General features: G+C 36.4%; 1 protein-coding gene across 6 annotated transcripts in view; it reads right to left on the bottom strand.

Annotated features, from left to right (window-relative positions):
• CCSER1 (coiled-coil serine rich protein 1) overlaps nucleotides 1–20,467 on the bottom strand; it is a 613,616-nt gene that overhangs the window by 257,092 nt on the left and 336,057 nt on the right. For 5 of the 6 annotated variants that reach the window (XM_077177070.1, XM_054633357.2, XM_077177073.1 and 2 more), the window contains exon 8: nucleotides 19,060–19,143. The exons of the other annotated variant lie outside the window; for it this stretch is intronic. In XM_077177070.1, coding sequence (XP_077033185.1) covers nucleotides 19,060–19,143 — 84 coding nt within the window. The remainder of the gene's footprint in view (nucleotides 1–19,059; nucleotides 19,144–20,467) is intronic. 6 annotated transcript variants of the gene reach the window in all.

The raw sequence follows: 20,467 nt of genomic DNA, 5'->3' as shown, positions 1-20,467 counted from the left end.
AAACAGAGAGGGCACCTGTAGTTCATGAGGACAAGGATGCAAACCTTGCCACACTTTCTCTTCCCATAGCTCAGGGAGAACAAGAAGGCTCTGGAAAGGAGCAGGAATGAGCTCCCTGCTCTGCCAGGGACTGCACAGGAGACCTCCACAAGCTTCTGGGGGGGAGAGAGCAACAGCAGTCCCAAATTCCTCATGAGCAGTATTGGGTTTACACACCCAACAGTGCCATGCTAAAGGATCACAGACACTTCCAAGCCCAATTTAACTGCACAGTCTCATCAGTCTGTGAGAGATCTATCACAGTGAACTCCTGATACTGATGCACAGATTTTATTCTCATCCACAGATCTGAAGGAAGTCTTAAAATTTAATTATTATATGAATACTTATGAGACTTATTAGTACATAATAAGTACCCATTAGTACCCATGGAGCCAGTGTTAGTTTCTTATTTCCACATTAAGGGAAGCAAGGAAATGGAAAGTGACACAAATTAGTCATGTTGAATATTGATGGATTTGGGGTAGGAATATAAAGTAGTATTCAAAAATATTTGCATATGTATGTAAATAAATAAATATTTTCATATAGTGTATTAGATAAAAGGATCCAAAATGAATTAACTAATTAAATTTTTATGCAGCTTATAAAATATTAACACCTCAGCAATATTTATGTAAATGCATTTTGTTAATATTTAATTCCATTATGCTCAAAAAATTGAAAAATTAATTAGTTAGTAAAAATCTATTTTTTTCTTCTTTTTATCTTTCAACTTGGTGATATTCTGTTATTCTATGTTGCTTAATAATGCCTCTCACAGATACAACATACTATGGATGCAGAAAATGTAGATTGTTTTAGAAATTTATTTAGTGGAATTGGAGAAGGAAAAAAACACCATCAATGTTTATAAGACATAAAATAAAACTCAACTGAACTGCTCAAAGACAGAAAATGATTAGCAAAGCTTTATTAGCAAAACAGTAGTGTAATATCTTTCCCAAGACATCTGCTACTGACTGCTATAAGAGATGTGACTTGGTATGAGACAAATAGTTCAGCTGAACCAAAGGATGATGTTTCTCATAATTTTAGAAATATATGAATGTTCTTATAGTCTTATATTTTTATGGCCTTACAGAGAAATCCACAAGCATTACAATGGAACAGGCAATACAGCTCACAATGAAATAGTAGAAAAATTAAAGCCTCACTTTTTGGCCAAGCAGTTAAGAACATGCCTAATTTAAACATCATGAATAATTCAAGTCACTTTAAAAAAACCCTACGTATTTAAATCACACATAATGCTCAAATGCTTTGCTGCAGCAGTAAGAAACCCAGAGGATGGTACAGAATTGCTCATACCCTGCCTAACTTTTCAGCTATAGGCTCTTCTCCAGTTTTATAATAAAGAAGAGTTTCTGCATACATTTAATTCTGTCAGTGTCTTAAGAGTTTGGATACACCTTTACATACTGACATCACCACTAATGCTTTGGAAAACTGGAGCAAATACTATCTCCAATGTTTTAATAAAGCTGGATCATTGAAGACATTAAATGAGAATATGAAAGGCATCATTTTGGTTTATACAGTTGAAATAGTAATTTTAAAGATGTCAGTGTCAGGCTGTTCATCTGGAAGATAGGACCTCATATATAGCCTAATGAAAATGAAGTTTTACTTTCAATATATAATGAACGTATGTTTGTAAGTAGGTGCTTCCACTTCAGAAGAGAAATAAACTAATGCAGCAAAATGTTCCCTTTTGTGTGTTACAAACTATGCATTTTTCTGGCTCCATGAAAATGCATCATTGAATTATAAAATTACTTCCCTTCACATTACAAAATGCAATCAGAGTTATGGAGATGTGAGAAAATTATGTACCCAGAAAATACAGTAAAATGATGTCAGTGTGTTTCTATACTAGCATCTTGGTGGCAAAATACATTTTTCTCTCATCATCTTATACACTGTCCTACATGGCAGTAACTTGGTTATGCTCATGTTGTCCCCTTATTGCAAAGGTTCCCATACTTTCTTGGTGATTTCTCATGGGCAACTCCTTGCAGCACTGACTACTTCTTCACAGCCCAGCCAACAAACCCCATCTCTCTCCTCACCCAGCTAACCCACTCTTTGTAGCACTTGTCTTCTTACTGGACACAGCTGTGCCCTGTTAAGGGCAGGCCTGTTCCTAATCTTGGTGATTGGTACAGCTGCAACTCCTCAGGTGTGAGACTGCCTTCTGCACTAGTCTCTTATTTTCTTACATTATATCCCTCCACATCCTCATAGGACAAAAAGGAGATTTTCAAATACCTCCCTAGAAAAATCAGTTTGATCCTACTAATGATAGCACTTGGTAATTTATTAAACTTCCATCACCAGGGTAAATCTTTGATACAGTAATTGAAAAATACATAGAATACCTTGATGGAGCCTACTTATTGTTCAGAAGAGAGGCTGTAGTTTGGTCCATCTTTCAGACCTACTCTTTAGAGACTTCTGCACGCTCACAGTGCCACAAATAAACTCTGCTAGGAACATTGCATTGCTCACAAGCAATCTCAGCTGGCAAAAGAGCTTTTGAGCAGCGGTGAACAGATCCAAACCAGGACTTGCATGCCATAAAATTGCACTTCATGATTTTAACCAAGAAAACTGTAGGAGCACATCAAATTTTCAAAGCAACAACCACCTCTATATTGCAAAATACATCTGATTGGACTTAAATTGACTGCACCAGCTGAGTAGATCAGCACAATGCAGGAAGACTTAGATTATACTCTAATGCTCTTGCTATTCTTAACTCCATCATCATGGCCCTTCAGCTCAGGGAATTTAACCAAAGTATAGGGACATCCTGGTAATGCTGACTCCTAATGAAATAGTCCATTTAAAGCTTTCAAAACAGCTGCTTCCCACTCAAATAAAAGAAAAAGAAACACATTTGTGACCTCAAAGCAACCATCTTATGCTTCACATATTAAACTAAACACTGAAACGGTGAGAGAGCCAGCTCTGTTTTGTGACAGGTGGCTTAATGGACAATCTCACTTAATGGTAAGACAATTTTCTACCCCACCAACTCATTTTTGGCAGTAATTTAGGACCCCTGAACTTATTTAATATCAATTGATATGAACAGTCTCCAATTTAATGTCAATTCAAAAATCAGACTTCCTGCTTGTGATAGTGGTTAATGTCAGGTACTACATGTCACAGATACCTTTTTCAATCTTTCAGTAAAATACACAGCATCCATTTATGTTTTCATTCAAAGTTGTTTCAGTGAAGGACTATAAAATAATAGCTTCAAAAAACAGGACTGAGTAAAGCACTATGTAGTGATAATGCCTTTATAATCACCCTTATAGCCTGGGAATGAACAGGCAATTACTAATCCTGCATAGCATAAAAAATAATCCTATAACATTTTGGAATTCACTTCAGATTAAGGGGAAAAAAATTGCAATTTCCCTTAACTTATTATAAAAAGAAACAACTTGTAACTACACAAGTATTCTGACAAGAACAAGTGCAAAACTTTGGGAGATTAAAGATCTTAGCCAATGGACATTTTTGAAGATTTTGCTGAATTTTCTAAAGGCTAATAAGACTTCTCATAACGGCACCTCAAAAATATCACAATTATGCCAGTATTAGTAATCCATGTGAGAAATGACTTTGTTCAGAAGCATTTCCCAAAACACAGAGTCTTCCTCTAACTATCTAAAAGGATTTAGAAGAGACACACACAGCATTAAGAACATGGTTGTCCTGTTCACTAATAACATAAAAGTGATTTCACTTTCTCCATAACTTAAGGTTTCTAATGCTTGAAAGAATGGTCAAGGACATGGCATAATCTTTCTGGGGTTTGACCTCTCATTCCAAAGCTGTGGATAATGCACAAAGAGCCGCACTGTCAAAAAACCTCTTTAGGTGCCATGAGATGAAGTCCAAGTTATCCAAGTGGAATAAACCTATTCAAGGTTTTGGGTTTAATGTTTGGGGGATTCTCCATTATTTTTTGTTTAAAATATGGATGCAAACAGTTAAAAACTCATTCTGTAGAGCAACATACTCTACACATATTTTCAAATCAGGAAGTGAGCATTACTTCATGTAAATACGGAAATCAGATGTTGGCTTTGAAATTTTGAAGAAATAATAGGGTTACAAAGGATGTTTTAATCAATATATTTAGGGGAAACATACAGTGAGACACAACATCCACTGAGAGAACAGAAGAGATATCCACAGGAAATGGAGTTTAATGTGAGCAAAGCTCAATAATCACCTAAAAATGTAGCACAGACCTCTTCCCCAGCAAATTTAGTTGTTTTGTAACCACAACCACATGGGAAAAATCTGATCTAATCAAGCATAACAGAAATTGACATCAACTGACATCAACTTACCTTACCAGGTATCTGCTTACCTGGAACTGTAGAACTGCAGAGGTTTTTAGTATGATGAAACAGTCAGAGATAATCAGAGATAATTAAATGAATTCTGGACTGCTTCATTCATAAAATGCAAAATTTTATGCTATCACCTGCATTCAAAAACTCATTCTCTCTTTAGATCTACACTGAAAACATCACATTGGCATGAATGCTACGAGAATGGGAATAGCAGGATTGTTATAAAATGTTTAGGCACTGAAAGGGAAAAATAATGATTTGTCCACTTACAATCTGTGTATCTTTAAAGGACTCAGTCACCAAAAAGCAGAAAAACATGGCATTTATGTGAATTTCAGTCACTTCCTAGAGAAAAAAGGAGACTTCAAAACACTAAGATCAGTTCATGGTGCTTTTTTCAAATACCCAATAACATCTTTAATGCTTACTGGCACACGCATGTGCATACAACCCAGACATGTTACAAAACTCCATTAAAAAAAACCAAACAAATCAACCCAAAAAAGAAGGAAAAGAAAAAACAAGTTTGGTTCGTTATGGATGACTTTCTAAAGGAGGCCCAGAAAAGCATCAATACTGACTATCACTATTTGAAACAAAAACAAGCTCTTCCAAAACGCTAGAACTAAGAACAAAGCCAGCATTATCTTGAATAAAAATTAGGTACTACATAAAAAGTTTCAGAAAAAATTTTTCTAATTCCAGTATCCTCACAACAGGAACAAAAAAAACCTTTTCATTTTCAGAAGTAACTTGCAAAAAATTGTTAATCCCTGGTGGAACTGCACACAGAAAGCCTTAAACTGCTGAATTTTTACTCCTGATGAAGAGAGGACGCCACAGTGGTTTAAATGGAGTTCATCATTATTTTAAACAGTGTTTTTTAAAAATGGGTGCATGGCACTATATGTTCATCCACACTTTAGGAACAAATAAAAAAACCTGTGTTCAATAGACTGTAGGGGGTTCTCAGATGATCATTTGGAACCCCATCCTCTAAAGCCTACAGGGTAATGTACTGTTTTCAACTCCTGCAACACCGTGTTGCTTATCTCTCCTTAAAAGCTACATTCATATCTCTCCAGGTACTTATCACACTACAATCTCTATATGTACAAAAAAATGACCTGGCTATTAAACTATAAAACTGTATACAGCTGGTAATGCTTTAATTGTCTCTGCCTGAAAAGAAAATGTTTGGTTTTGGTTTTTTGTTTTTTTTTTTGACAATGAAATTGTGGTTTCCCAAAGTAATGAAGAGAATAATTTAGTTCTGTTAGGATAAGCTCCCTCTGCATGACCAAGAAAAGTAAGCGATACCAAAGAACACAAACATTCTTTCTTCTGTTCTTGGTCTATCTCCCTCAGGCAGGGTACACTTAAATACATATCTAACTCCACTATTTCATCACCAGGAGAGTCTGCAGCAACAGCAGTGTTTTCTTCTCACAATAACAAAATTCATATCATATGTAACCTTTTGGTAACTTCTTCGTCAAGGCTAACATAATTCTGCTTTGGTAAAATCCTTTTTTTTCCCCCCAGAACAAATGAAATTCTCCTTTAAGCTGATGCTAGTGCCTAAACCCTTCTCAAAGCCATTTCCTACCTATGCTTCATTAAAGCTTAGACATATTTTAATGCATTTCTGATTCCTCTTGTGGCAAAAAAATTACAGGATTCACAGCAGCTGAAGTGAAAAGAACAGTAACAATCACCTCCAACAGCCGACCTTGTGAACAGAGATTTTCTATAGCATTCTAGTGCACAAGTTTTTCAAAACTTCCCTAACAGGGAATCATTGTGGTTGATTTTGAGATTGCACTCTTGAGGCTCTGATTGTGTCCTTCAGCTACTATAAACCAGAAAAGTCTCAGAAAACAAAAATAATTATTAAACTTTCAAAGTTATTCTCTTGTTTCCTTTGTTTTTATCACATGAAGTCTGTGAAAAACTTGCCATTTTGCTTTAAAAATATTAACTTTCAATTTTCTATTGAGATAAGGCTGTGTGGGTGTGCATGTGGGATAGCATATGGTACTGTCAACTCTTTCCTTTCTCCATTTCCATCCTGATGTTAAAAATAACACCTTGTTCTTTTTGGTTATTTAATTAAGGAGGTCACACCATAAATCATGAAGGGAGGCAGTCAACTTTGTTAACACCGGCCTTCCTTGCACTTTTCTATTTCCAATGCAGTGCACAAATCCTCTTTAAATCCAAAGGCACAACCTGATCTAATCAATGCCAAGGTAAGTTGCCAACAATCTTTACATGTGAGGTGCTACATTAATATAGCTGTCCACCAAAAGCATGTTAAGGAAATGAACCATTCTATCATTCTCTTACAAAATGGATATTTACAACTTTCCCCTCTAGGCTTACAATGACAGGACTTGATGTAAATCAGCACGGCCCATCAGCACATCATGTAGCTACATTTACACATGCCCACTAAAGGCCTAGCCCTTATTGACAAATAAATCACCCTGAGCAGAAATTAGAGCTTTCTTTCCTCTTATTTCACATTGAAGTCTTGCAGAAAAAAGTGTAAGTCACAAAAAACATCTTTTTTTTTTTCTTTAATGGCTTAATTGTGCTTATAGTAGACAAGATCTCACTTTGAATTTGTTTTGCTTATTTGGTTATTTTTTTTCAGGACTTTTTGCCTCTGCTAAACAACATATGTGGGTATTAATGCAAACAAAGACAGCTGCCAGAAATGAAGCCTCCACATGAGAGCTTTCATGGCATGATTTAAGGCACTTCCCAACCCTGTGTAAGAAACAGAAAACAGCTACTCTGGGCTGGCAGAGAATGAATGAGAAAAAGGCTGAATTATCACTTCAGTTATTACTCCAGTGGAATAAGAGATTACCTGGTTGTAGCCCTAAGACATGAACAGGATGCCACCAACATATTTGTGCATTTATGTTCAAGGCAGACACAACAGGGAACCAAGCCAACGTATATGTTGATGTATGGCTGACAGCTGGGATCAATAAACACGTTTTTCTGCTTTTAACAGCAAAGAACCATGCATAAGCCTGTCCATGCAAATCTCTCACAATAATTACATATGAAAAACCAAAGCAGATGTTTCACAGATCAAGGAAGGATAGCTACTTTCACTTATTTTAGCATAAAACCAGATGAGCTGTGAAAGATGTCTCCTTGTATGTGATTATTCTCAATAGCATTAATTAATCATAAGTATAAAATTCTACTCCCATGCCTTCTGAAAAATATAATACTATTTATAGTACAATTCAGGAGCTACTTCACCCAATGCCAACTGGGAGACTAGCAACATTACTGGGCTCTGGAATATTCTATATTTTATTTATTCACATAATTCCATACAGGTACAAGGAGTCTAGCACCACAAAACACAAAGAGGGATGCTAATGATTATTAGAGCTCTACTAAAAGAAAAGTGAAAACCCTGATGAAATGCCAAGTAACAGGGTTTTACACTTCTCTAACATTCTTCACCAACAAACATTTCTAATTCTGCAGCCTGATGTAATTACTAAGAAAGCTGATCAAGAACCACTAAGGCATTCACAGAGCTAAACTCCTGTAGCCTGTCAATGTGAGACCACTAAGAGCCCTTTATAGATGCTGTCCCACAGGTTTGATGTATGGTACAGCACAGCTGTGAAGAGATGATCAGCAAACTAAATGAGCAAACTTCTGTCAACATTTTATGTTCACATTTTCAGTGTACACCAGTGTAAGTAGACATAAAAGCCTGAAAAGCATTCCAGAAGTCACCTCACACAAACCCCTCCTCTTGTGTAGTAGCAGCTACCTAGGGAGCAGTTCTCCATGGAGAGGTGAACAGATTCCTCACCCTTCTAAACAAACTTACTTGTCTTGATGAAGTCTGTTAGCCTGGCATGTCCTTTCTATTAATTATATTATACCAAGTCAGAAAATAATTAAACTACAAAGCATTCTGTGCAAAAGAAGGAGATAAAGAAATTAGAACAGGAGCACATAGCCATTAAAAAGATTTTTTTTGAGCAATGCTTGCATGCCTATCTATGCATACTGAATAAAATGGCAAAAATAAAAGCTATGACAACAAATTTTACAAACTATCTTGGTCAAAGCTGTGGAAAAAGAAAGTGAAAAGTCTGTTCTGAAAAGGCGTCTATATGCATTCAATACCTTATTGAGGAAGAAAGAGTAATTATGGAGCAATTGTATCCTGTTCTTACTGAGACAAAGCACAGCAACATCTAGTTGGTGCACCTGGTGCTCATCTGATACACACTTCCATGCAGTACTCAAATTCTGAGCTGTAATCACCCATATCTACTTGTATTCCATCATTTCGTCTATTTTAGCTTTACACTGCCCTTGACAAGAAAAATGTTTTCCCACACACTGTTTTTTCTTTAAAGTCTAATTACTAAAAATATACCTTAGTTCCCTAAAGATATATTCCATTTAGGTGTAGTTTCTCAGGCACTCCTAAGCATTCAGTTTAACAGAAGCAATACTGGGTTCTCAGCTCCATGGAGCACCTCCTACTGAGACACTGATGATTATCCCAAATGACAGTGGCCATGTAGAGATTTTATGTAAATATGGGATATTTCATGGCATACTTTGATTTTATGTAAATATGGGATACTTTGTGGGATACTTTGAGCCAGGATGTAGGACTAGGGCACCCTCTAAGGTCCTTCACTCCTAAATTACCCATCATCTTAAGTTACCTGCTTAGGTTCTACCAAAAAAACCCAAAAAAAACCCCAAAACCAAAAGAAAACAAAACAAAAACCTGTCTGTATCAATAACTCTCTGGCAACACGGTCACTACTAAGCCTTGCTGTTTCTAATATTTCTCATGCCAAATTCTACATATTCCTTATCAGAACAGTCTCCCATGAAGTTAGGGCCTTCATACGTATGGAAGGTTTTAATAACTCCTGAACAATAAATTTTAAAAATTATCAAAATTATTTTTAAAAAGAAAAATAAAGCTGAAATGGAAGTAAGATAAAAATTCTACAGGCCTGTTTCATTACTGATTCTAAGAATTTTTCCAAGTCATAACCTTGTTTTTGTCACACTTTTAGGGTTTTTTCTAGGCTGACAAACTGGCATGCACACAGCCTGAAGCTTCCTGATTCCCTACAGGTTCAGAACAACTGCACTTCCCACTTAATTGTCACCTTACAGTTTAAGTAGTAGTTGTCTCACCCTCACTGTCCCCCTCAATCTGCTTACATGATTACAAAAATCTGGTTTTCTGCAGAATAAAGTATGTGAAAAAAGCTCTCTGCCTGGATACTACTTTAATTTTGCTGGCTAAGCAGAACGGTCCATTTATTTTTAAGTTCAAGTCCAGACAAACAGATACACATTCTTAACTGTGACTTGACAAATAAACACAAAATAGTACTAGAGAAGATGTCTTAAACTACTTGTGGTTCATCAGCTTTTTCTCTACAGCCTCATCACCCCAGTGGTTCTGAACTGGAGGGACAAAAGAAAGCAAGTATCTTTGTCCCTTAAGTACTGAATTCCATTTCAATAAATCAAAGATGATGCACCAAGATGACTTCTAAAAAAATGCAGAAAATGGTTAAAGCTTTCTTCATCACAGTGGCTAAATGAAGATCCTTTGCACAGCAATTTCCACTTATTTGCACAGCAATTTTTCAATCATGCCTCCATTTGCAGTGTTCTTAGAAGGTATATAATCAGGGACAATCCAAAAATCCTGTCCTCTCTCTACCACCCTTCCACTCAGAGCCCATCACCCTGCTCTTGAAAGCAGTATGATCAACACACAGTTCAGCTAAAAAATTAGAACAAGTTGTTCAGCTAAAAAATTAGAACAAGTTGTTCAGCTAAAAAATTAGAACAAGTTGTTCAGCTGCTTTAGACCATCCTTTAATTGCACCACTTTTTATTTTTCCAGCCTATTAACCTGAGCTCCACTGCAAGCAGCCCCACCAGACAGGTGCAAGTTTACACAGTTAATCTTTATTCCTTCTCATCACCATACTACCACAACAACAGCTCCACTTGTTTTTTCTGAAGTCATAATAATACAGCATCCTATTTCTCAACCAGCATAGCTGAGTGCAACCCTCATTTGTAAGCTGAAACACAAATATCACACTTGGAGAAAGTCTGGTTTTATTAATCCCTATGTTAATAATCGGTGAATTCTGATAAATACCAGAGCCTGCAAACTCTATTATTCTTCTGGCAAATCACAAGAGCTCCCTTTGAGAAAAACAATATCATCTGTAAGTCAAATTGGGAAGTGTAAGATAAATGTCTTCCATTATTACCAGAAAACACTAAAATACGTTAAGTACATTTCAAATGTACTGAATTATTCATGAAGAACAGCTCTGGAAAAAAACTCACCAATCAAGCCAAAAAAGATATATTTTCACTTTATATTCTGAAGTCAACAAAGAATATTAAGAAACAGTTCATTGCTTTTATTTTCCTAGCTATACAGACCAATCTAATGAAAAAATAGTCAGAATTGAGTACTGAGTACACAGACAAACCAAATAAATGTACAAGTGAGATTAGGCTGACTTACTATTAACTAGTACCTTATTTTCTCCCTGCAATTTAACTGTAATATGTGGCTAAAAGTCAGTAAGATTGGTTTTTTATTTGATTTTTGATAATGACCATAAACTAATCAAGATACAAAGGAATATAAAATGTTTTTTCATCAAACTATCAGAGGAGACAAAATAGGAAACAAGATTACTTGAGCAATAATTTTTATAAACAGCTTAGAAAGTAGAAGTAGAAATTTGCAAGCTAGCTCTGTGCCAGGACACTACTCAGGCTTTTGTACATACTCTTTTAACACACTTTTGTGTCCATGATATCCCCCATGGGAGTTTTTACTACCACTCAGCATGAATGCACTACAGCTCTTCAGTCATCTGCCTCCTCCCTGCAGGGCAATGAAGGGCATTTGTACAGCCCACTGCCTATCTCACCAAACACCCAGCCTAAGGACAGGGTAACCAGCAGGCAATTCCTGAAAGATTGGCTACAGAACCCATTCCCTTCTTGTTGCGCTGGGATGCTGACAAAATCTCATCAGAACCAGAATTGTTACAGCTGTGAAGCACTACAAAGGCCTAAGCTGGAAAAAAGTCTCCACCCAAAAACCAGAAGTGGGCATTAATAAGTTTCTTGATAAAGAACTGATAAAACATGCACAGGACATTAAAAGATGTGCAGACTGTGTGTGGTTTCTATAGAGAGAGGGGAACAGTATTTCAAAAGATGCAGAAAGATGCAGGAAATCAGAACGGCAGAAGAAAGAATCCAAGGGAAGCATTAAAGACCTGGATGGAAGAAAGAGGCTTGACACTGTGACCAAAACCCACCTCTTCTTGTAAGATTGCTATTCTGATTTAAAAAAAGAAAAAAAAGGGGAAAAAAAAAAGGCATTTATCTAATATCTCTGAAATCAATGGCCACTTGAGCAGTTCTCCAGCCCCAGCATCAGCCCCACCCATCCCAGGCTAATTACAGAGATACGAGAGGGCATGCAGTACAATGATTATCTACTCAAATCCAGAAGATCAGTAGTACTTTATTCTATTTAATTCACTTCTCCAAACCATGGGAAACAGCTATGGCAAAGGGTATTTTTGCTCTCCAAAAACTGGAAGGGGCAACTTTCCCCATTTCAGAGCTACAACCTCATGTAGACAGACTAGGCATGAATCAGAATTTCTCTATGGAAGTTCTACTAAAACACCATATACACACCCCAGCTCTAAACAGAACTTAAAATCACTAAAGAATATGTTTCAAAGAAGGCAGAGCATCTGAGGAAGTGTTTGAGCATCCTTTGAACCATGCAATATTCATGATGCCAAAGTACAGAAGGTATCTTCAGTGAGAAAGTGCTCAGTCTTTGAAACAGAATTTGAAATGGAGTCTTTGTTGAATCTCTTAAATCTTGTGCATTTCAAATAACAAATGGAAATAGAGTAATGGAACAACAAAAATATAAAAAACTTGGAGAGGATCTACAGAGTCAGGCTCTGAGAAGCAATATTACTGAGATGTACGAAATACTTTCATGTAACTAATTTCTTGTTAGTTTACTCTCTTAAGAAAGGACTAAGGACTAACTGATACTGCAGTTCAGCTTTTTGGTGTCTTAAGAACAGTTTCTCAGCCCTAACATAAAAGTATCTGTAATTTTTTTTCATCCTAAAAATTCTCCTGTGTGAAGAACAATGTGTTATTTACAGACAAAATTATTTATGCCTTTAAATTCTGGAATATACTAAAAGTGAATGAAAAAATATTCACTGAGGATGAACATTATATTACACCATTCCTTATAAAACTTCACTAGCATGCAAAGAAAAATTATACCATGGTATTAAAACACAGATGATTCTGCATTGGTGATGGTTGCTATACCAGTGTGTATTTAAAGACTTTTCTGTGAATTATGCTCAGCTATGGCAAAGAAAACTGGACCAGGCACTAAACTAAGATTGAGGGAAGAAAAGAGAAACCAAACAAAACATTATTTTTCCAACAGATCATTAACAAACTGCACAGACAGATATCCCCACAACGTGAAGAGCAAAAATATTTCCCCAATCAGAAAATTAATTATTGGAAGAAACAACACGAACAGTTGATTCATTACACACTGCAGTGCAGAGCTGAGGATAATGCATTTATCAATCTGAAAGTCATCCATATCAGATGATTACAATAAAAATGTGTCACACACATGCCTTTAGCAATATACTGAAAGTGTTACATCATAGAAATTAAACTGCTCATCTTCAGAAGCAGAACAAGCTTCCCAGCACACCTGTATTTGTTTTTAAGCAACATTACTTTTCTCTGTTCTCTTAGAAACAGAGGCAATAGTATTTCATTAGATGATACTGACAGCAGTCATTGCAACACCAGCTCAAACTTGAGTACTTCCTTGAGAATTTATCTAATACCACAAACTTACAATCAAGCAACAATGAATTTCAGTACTTTTTAGCCAACTTTCATCCTACAAAGGAAAACATCTACAAAGCCGAACTGCAACACACAGAGTCTTCCTTCCCTGCACATCCCCAAGATACCATTTCCATTTGTCCTAAAATTCACCTGTTGTCAGCTATCTTTAGATCTTCACTTGAGTAAAAATAAGTTTAAAAAATTAAGTTAAAAAAAGGAAAGGTGACATTGAGACATACATTTTGTCCTTCAGATAGCTCAAAAAGTACAGTTTTCCTAGATTTTGGCCTAAGGCCAGATCAGAATTGCCTGCTTATACTAGAAGGCCCATCAGTAAAACATTGCACATCTCATGAAGGCAGCTGTCTACAAGTGACACTCCTGCCAAAGATAAGCACACACAGTGCATTATTATTGAAGGAGGGCAAGCCTCACCACTGTGTCTCAAGGGAGACTTGGGACAAATTCTTTATTTCAGGTCTGTTCATTTTGCAGTGTTATTTTTATTAAATACTCCAGAGCACAGCCTCAGTGAAACCAGGAATACACTCTGTGCTCATGACATATTTTTTTATCTATGCCAAACACCATGATATGACAATGTTTTGAAGTAGGAACTTAAAACTCGTATGCAGAATCACCTCTACAAGTGCCCAGAAATATTAAAGATCCTATCTGACTGGCAGCTTTTCATCAAGGGACTGGTGGAGACAAGGAGTTGGAGCCTAATCCCCATTGTGGGTTATAGGATATTGCCATTTTCACACTCCATGTCTGTCTGGTGGAACTGATTCAGAGAGTAATTACTGCTCAGATAAGCCTCTTCTGGAATACGTGCAATTAATTCTCCTGCAAAAAAGGGGGAAGATGCCTGACACTTTAATAATGTTTAAGTACACCTAATCTATTTCTTTTCTACTCCTAATTTTTCCTAAATATGGTGAAGAAAGAGGATTTCAAACTACTTACAAATGCTGGTTCTTATGCAAATTATCCAAGGGTCTGTAATACCCTCTCATAAAAACAGCCAACATTAAATAATACCACAAACCAACAGAATGTAAAGCAAATGGGTAATCAGTGTAAAGGGCAATCTAGATTTCTTTTTTCCAAAAAAAAGGACTACTACTCTTTTCAAATGGGAACTAATTTCTTTAAAATTTCAAGAAAAACTGTTTTTAAAATGTAGACAGTAACCTGGACTAATCAAAATGTCTCTTTTTCACAACAATTCAGAAAATTATTTTCCCCATGCATTCATGACATTTTTATCTGAAACTCATCCTTTGCCTGTCAAAACAAGTCATAATGTTAAAACTGTAAAATTCAAGGGATCTGTACTGGCATAACTACATTTTGAAGTGATTTTTATACTTAACCTAAGTGTCTTTCATAGATCATTCATCAGCAGGATTCAAATGCATCTAAGGTTTTCTGTTACCCTTCAAAGCTGAGTAACTAGTACTCCATCCTCACCATACTTCAAAAATTGAGCAACTGGCTAATTGCCCATTATTGAAATCAAGCTACAGAAAACAGGTAAGCTTGCCATCACTCTTGCCCTCCAGGAACACACTGTATTTAGGATACACCAACTAAGCAACAACTACAAAAAAGTCGCTCCTCGCCAAAACCATCACCCACCAACCCCCTTCCCCCAAACCACAGCACAAGTCCCATGCCCTCTCACATCATTTAACCTACGTTTTGGGCAGGGAGGTAGAGCTTATTTATGACTGGAAAATATGAGAAAAAAAAGTTTAAAAAATAAAAATAGAGCAGCTTTGTTTTGTGTAGCCAACTCCAGAGTATAGCCTGAAAGCAGTAACTTGTGCAGCTTGAGGTAAAGCCCACTTAGGTAGCACAGTACCTTGCTATTCCATGAATGTAGGAAGTCTAACATTTGATAAAGAGCTACCTCCATGGCAGAAAAATATTCCCAACAGCTGGGCTATAAGGGGGATTAATTTCCTGACCTAACTTTGCCTCCAGTTCCACTCAAAATCAACTCCAACGGCCTCACTACATTTTTCATTTTGGTGGCACAACACACGACTTAAGTCACACAGGGAATCAAGGTTGAAAGGATAATGGTGTTAACTCTCATTTTTCACCATGAATGTTGCTGTACCAATGACAGCAATAGAATAAATGTTACTGTAAACAGCAGTCAGTTATTTTTGCCAATATAGCATGAAAATATTTTCTGCCTAAAGTCACTCTAAGTGCTCACACTGCAGCAGAAAAAGATCGATTTGGGAAAATATATGAAAAGATACAGTTGCAGGCAGACCTGGGTATGAGACAGCTGAGGTTTCAAACATCCTCATGCCCAAAGAAAACTAAGATGTTTATTTATTTTGGTTGTTTTAGGGGGAAAATAAGAAGAAAAAAGCAGAGCACATTCCCTGCAGAATGGATATGCCTAATTTGATTCCATGGATAATATTTTCACAAATGAGTACAGTTTTGAGAAAAGTGGTGATTTGAACCCAAATTTTCAATTCCTGCTGAGGTTTACCATTTCCAGGTCTTCAGAGCAGGTTTGGGTACCTGACATTTCTGAAGCAAGCATTTTTCAAGAGATAATGGAAGCATGGAGGTACTAATTCCACTTCCCTACCTACTTATCTTTATTTCTCTAATAATCATTAAATAAGAGAACAAACAAAAATCTGCAAGAGACTAACGTTCTTCTTTGTTTATTAGGAGGTAGGTGATGGCTCCTTGTATTTTATCCCTTCTACGTGGGTACTGCAGCTGAGCATCTAAACCCCTATTTTCATTTCTCTAGAATTTAGCCTTTTCCCCCTTAAAAAGCTATGTAACAATTGCCAGTTCTGAAGCTTCATCAGCTCACACTCCACTGACATTTTCCTCAGTTCAGCTCCTTCATAATGCACTCAAATGAGGTAGGAATGCTTTTTTAGAAGTATTTAAAATTTAAGAAAAAAAAATCAGAGGGGAAAACTACTAGAAAAGTCTAGCAAATCTAGAGGAAAGCAAGAAGCAAAAGCTCCCACACAGCCAAAATTACCTTAAGTTCACTTTGGGTTAGTTGAAGAGCTTTGCAGTAAAACCAACTAAGCAAGCGTTTTACATACACATGCAAACATTCAACTTGAATGCTGGAAGTACAGATTTTAATGTACTTCTCAAAAAGCACAAAACTGACTCCTACTCAAATAAATTTTTATGTGCTATTTCTGAATTAGCATCAGGATGCCATGCTTTCAAGACAGTCAAGTTGCATTTAAAAATTTTATCTTTCCATATTCAGAGTGACAAATGGAACATGGGCTGCCCCAAGACACAAGAACAAAAGCTTTCGTTTTCTATTAAGTGCTATGTTTGCAATAAATTGCAACTATGTGAAAATATGTGCAGTTTCATTAGCCACAAATGACTGCTCTTAAACAGTCTTTTCTAAACATTCACTTTCCAAATGTTTACAGTCTCACAAACACCTAAGTAAATGCAGCATTTGCAGAATATTAAAGCATGTTTCACATCAATTTTTGTGAGTTTTATGCAAGCTAGGAAAACATTATCAGAATTTCCTGGCAATCATTACAGATTTAATTAATTTTGAACAGCTCTGAAAGACAGCTTACTTTCCCTCAAGAGCACACTGAAAAAAGTTCCTAAGAGCATCTCTGACAATCAGGAGCCAACTTCATCAAGTGCCATGGGAAGGACCCAGGGCACCTCCAGAAAAAGGGCACTGAATATGCAGTATTGCAGAAGATGCAGTAGAGATTTTAGAAGTACACCTATGACTGTACTTAGACAACTCAAAACGACAACAACAACACAAAAAAACCAAACCAAATAAAAAAAAAAGGCACCCAAAAAAAACCCCAACCAACAACCCACAACCACACCACAAAAACCAAATACTTCTTTTCCTATGGCGTTTCCACTTCCTTTTTTTTTAGGTTTCATAAACTATAATAGCTTCTGTCATGTTCAACTCCCAGCCTGGCTTTAGTCAGTTCAATTAGGAGTAAATCAGATCTATGAAGTCCTTTCCAAGCTTAATTTCAAACAACTAAACATGGTCTCAGGAATCCCACCTGCACTTCTTTACAAGTCTTAAAGCATCAAAACTGAAGTCAATTAATAATGGATTAAATCCATGGTACTTTCAGTCATATAGAAATCCTTATTTCAAGGCCCTGGGAAGTTGTATTTTTTGTCTATTATGACAGTTCCCTGGGGGTCTTTTTGTCAAATGATGTATACACAGATGAATTTTGACAACAGTTAACAGCAAACCAGCTACAGCTCCCTGTATCAATACCGGGTAATTTTACACTGACAGAATTGTCCACCAGTTAAATAGCATATGTTCCGAACTAGACTGATACAAAATTAATGCTCCAGGACTGTGGAGGAGTTTGATACACCCTATGTCCCATTTTGTTATTTAATTTTACATAATAATTACACAATACATCATTTCTTAATGCAGCCAAATACAACACAAAGAATATTGATGATGTGTATTTATTTTGCAGATGTAAATATAGCAAAGAAATCTTTCACTCTTGGGCAGGATTACATTTTTCCCATGCAACTTGAAACTCAAGTTATTTGGCATAAAAGTGTACTCCTGCTTTTAGTGAGTATAAAAAAATGCAGTAATAGCTAGACCTGAATTAATTCTGTTCAAGTTCTGAGCTAGGGATGAGAGACAAAAGACAGAAAGGCACAAAAATCCCCTGAGGTAGATCAGCAAATTAAGATCTAATTAGGGAAACAATCCCTTGTCCCAAAGGGTGATGAAACAAAATCTTAGGTGCCCACACAGCTGCAGCTTTCATGGAAGGAATGTATGTGCTGAATGTCCTCCTGAAGGTGGTGCCCTACAGGATTTCTCTGCAGTGAGAGAGGAGGTGGAAACTCCCTCTAGTTTATTTGAAAATACTGAAGATATCCATGCTTTAACCACATTCCATCCAAACAGGAATCTTTAAATTCTGTTACCACAGCCTTAGCAAAATAATAAAACGCATTTTCACGTGTTTAGTATTTTGTAATTGCTGAATCGTGTATTTTGCTTCAGTCACTGGAATGTATTTTGTCAATCTTTAAAGCAGCAGTAGCCCAGCATTAGTAGCTCATATGCTAAGTAAAGGTTCAGCAAGTGTAAGAATATTTATTACCTTATGCAAAGACATCTATTATGGAGAAAAAAAAAAAAAATTATTTCCTTTTCTACTGAAGAATCTCATAGATGTGAAAAGCATCCCATGGGAGAAATACTGACAATTTATCAGGCATGTGCATGGCCCTTCAAGATTTCTGGCACATGCATACAGTGCTGTGCTTATCTGCCTCTGATCAGACAACTGTCAACACACTGTCTTCAAAGAAACTTTTACAAGCAGTGAACCTAGACAGTAGCCACTTCAGAGGCTGACAAGTCCCTAGAAAAGTACAGTCAATGTTATCAGTGTTTATCTGAATGATTAACATAGCCTTAGGCTAGTAATTCCGTAGCAGGTGTGAAACTGTATTTCTTTATTATCTGGTCTTGGATTGACATTATCAGGGAAATGAACCCAAAAACACCCAGAAAACCCAGGACAGCCCCCGCATTGCTCCTCCTGCTTACCAGCTCCTCACGAAGCCGGGCTATGAGCTCATCTCTCTCCTTCAGCTGCAGCTTCAGCACTGAGCACTCATCTTTTATTCCATCCTAGAAAAACATCAAAAGAGATGTTATAATAGGCTTAACGCTTCTACTTTGCTCATGACAAGAAAACGCTGTTCCACATAGTGTGAGATAATTACATTCAAATAATGAAACTCCATTTCTCTTTGTCATGTGTGGTATTTTCGATACCATTTCCTAAGTTGCTGCATAAAGAAATTAATGTATCCAAAAACATTGCATAGAAATTTGAATAGCTCCCTGCACAGAAGTCCATTTCATTGTTTTCTGAATCTTTCAACTCTTTTTACTGAAGATCCTATCAGGTCATTCCTTTTCATTTGAGAAACAGCTATGAAATGTTGTAATTTTAATCATACAAAACAACATTAGAGAACTATCAATTTAGAGCATTATTGCAAAGCTCTTGATCTTGGAGAGATGAAAAAAGCACAACAGACACGCACAGGAAAAGGAAAGCACACTCCCCATCCATACACCTTTTGTCCCACATCAGTTAAAACAGCTGCAGTTCTGGTATTAGCTGGGGGAGGAAAGAATTTAGTTACCACTTAGTGAAATAACTACTACAGCTGAATCTGACCTGCATGAAAGTAACCCTAATAGCTAAAACTGTACCCAAACACATGTCCAGGAGGCAGGCTGCAAACTGTCCACAGGAAAACTTGTGAGTTCATCATACGAACATAAGTCTCAACATCATATTTGAAGAAGAAATATCAAGCTCTGTGTTGTTCTGATAAACATCTCAGAGGAGAAATTCAAATTAATAGACTGAACTGTTGAAAAGTGAAAACCTAGTAAACGAACCAGCCAACTAGCTGGTTATGCAACTGTAACAGAAGAATTCTATTTTTACATCCTTCTAGTGTGGAAACACTTAATGGAAACATGGGAAGTTTACTAATTTGGAGTACTATTATTGAAAGATAAAACCAAAAAAAACCCAAAAAAAACCCCAGAAAACCACCAGCCATATGACAAGAAAACTTTCAGCAATCTGGTGGTATATTCACAACGCTTATTCTGAAAATAAAAAAAACTGGACCTCTAGTTATCAGCTAATAGCAGTCTAAGAGTGCAGGAATTATTTATATTGTGTTGAGTTCAGAGGTTTGAAAGGTTATAAACTTGCACTTGCCATTGCTAATGTGTTTGTAAATCCAAATCAACACAGAAATACAGGACAAAAAAAGTAGTGTGATCCCATTTTCCTCACATAAAAGATAATAATTATATTATTTAAAAATAATTTTATTGCTCATCATCTGCTCTAACAGAAATGGAAGAAGAAACAAGACACATACACATCAATATTCTAAATATGTTAAATAACTGCAAGAGAAAG

Source organism: Agelaius phoeniceus, chromosome 4 (genome assembly GCF_051311805.1).
Source record: "Agelaius phoeniceus isolate bAgePho1 chromosome 4, bAgePho1.hap1, whole genome shotgun sequence".
NCBI lineage: Eukaryota > Metazoa > Chordata > Aves > Passeriformes > Icteridae > Agelaius > Agelaius phoeniceus.
Note: the sequence above shows the minus strand (reverse complement) of the source record. Positions and strands in the feature narration are given on the sequence as shown.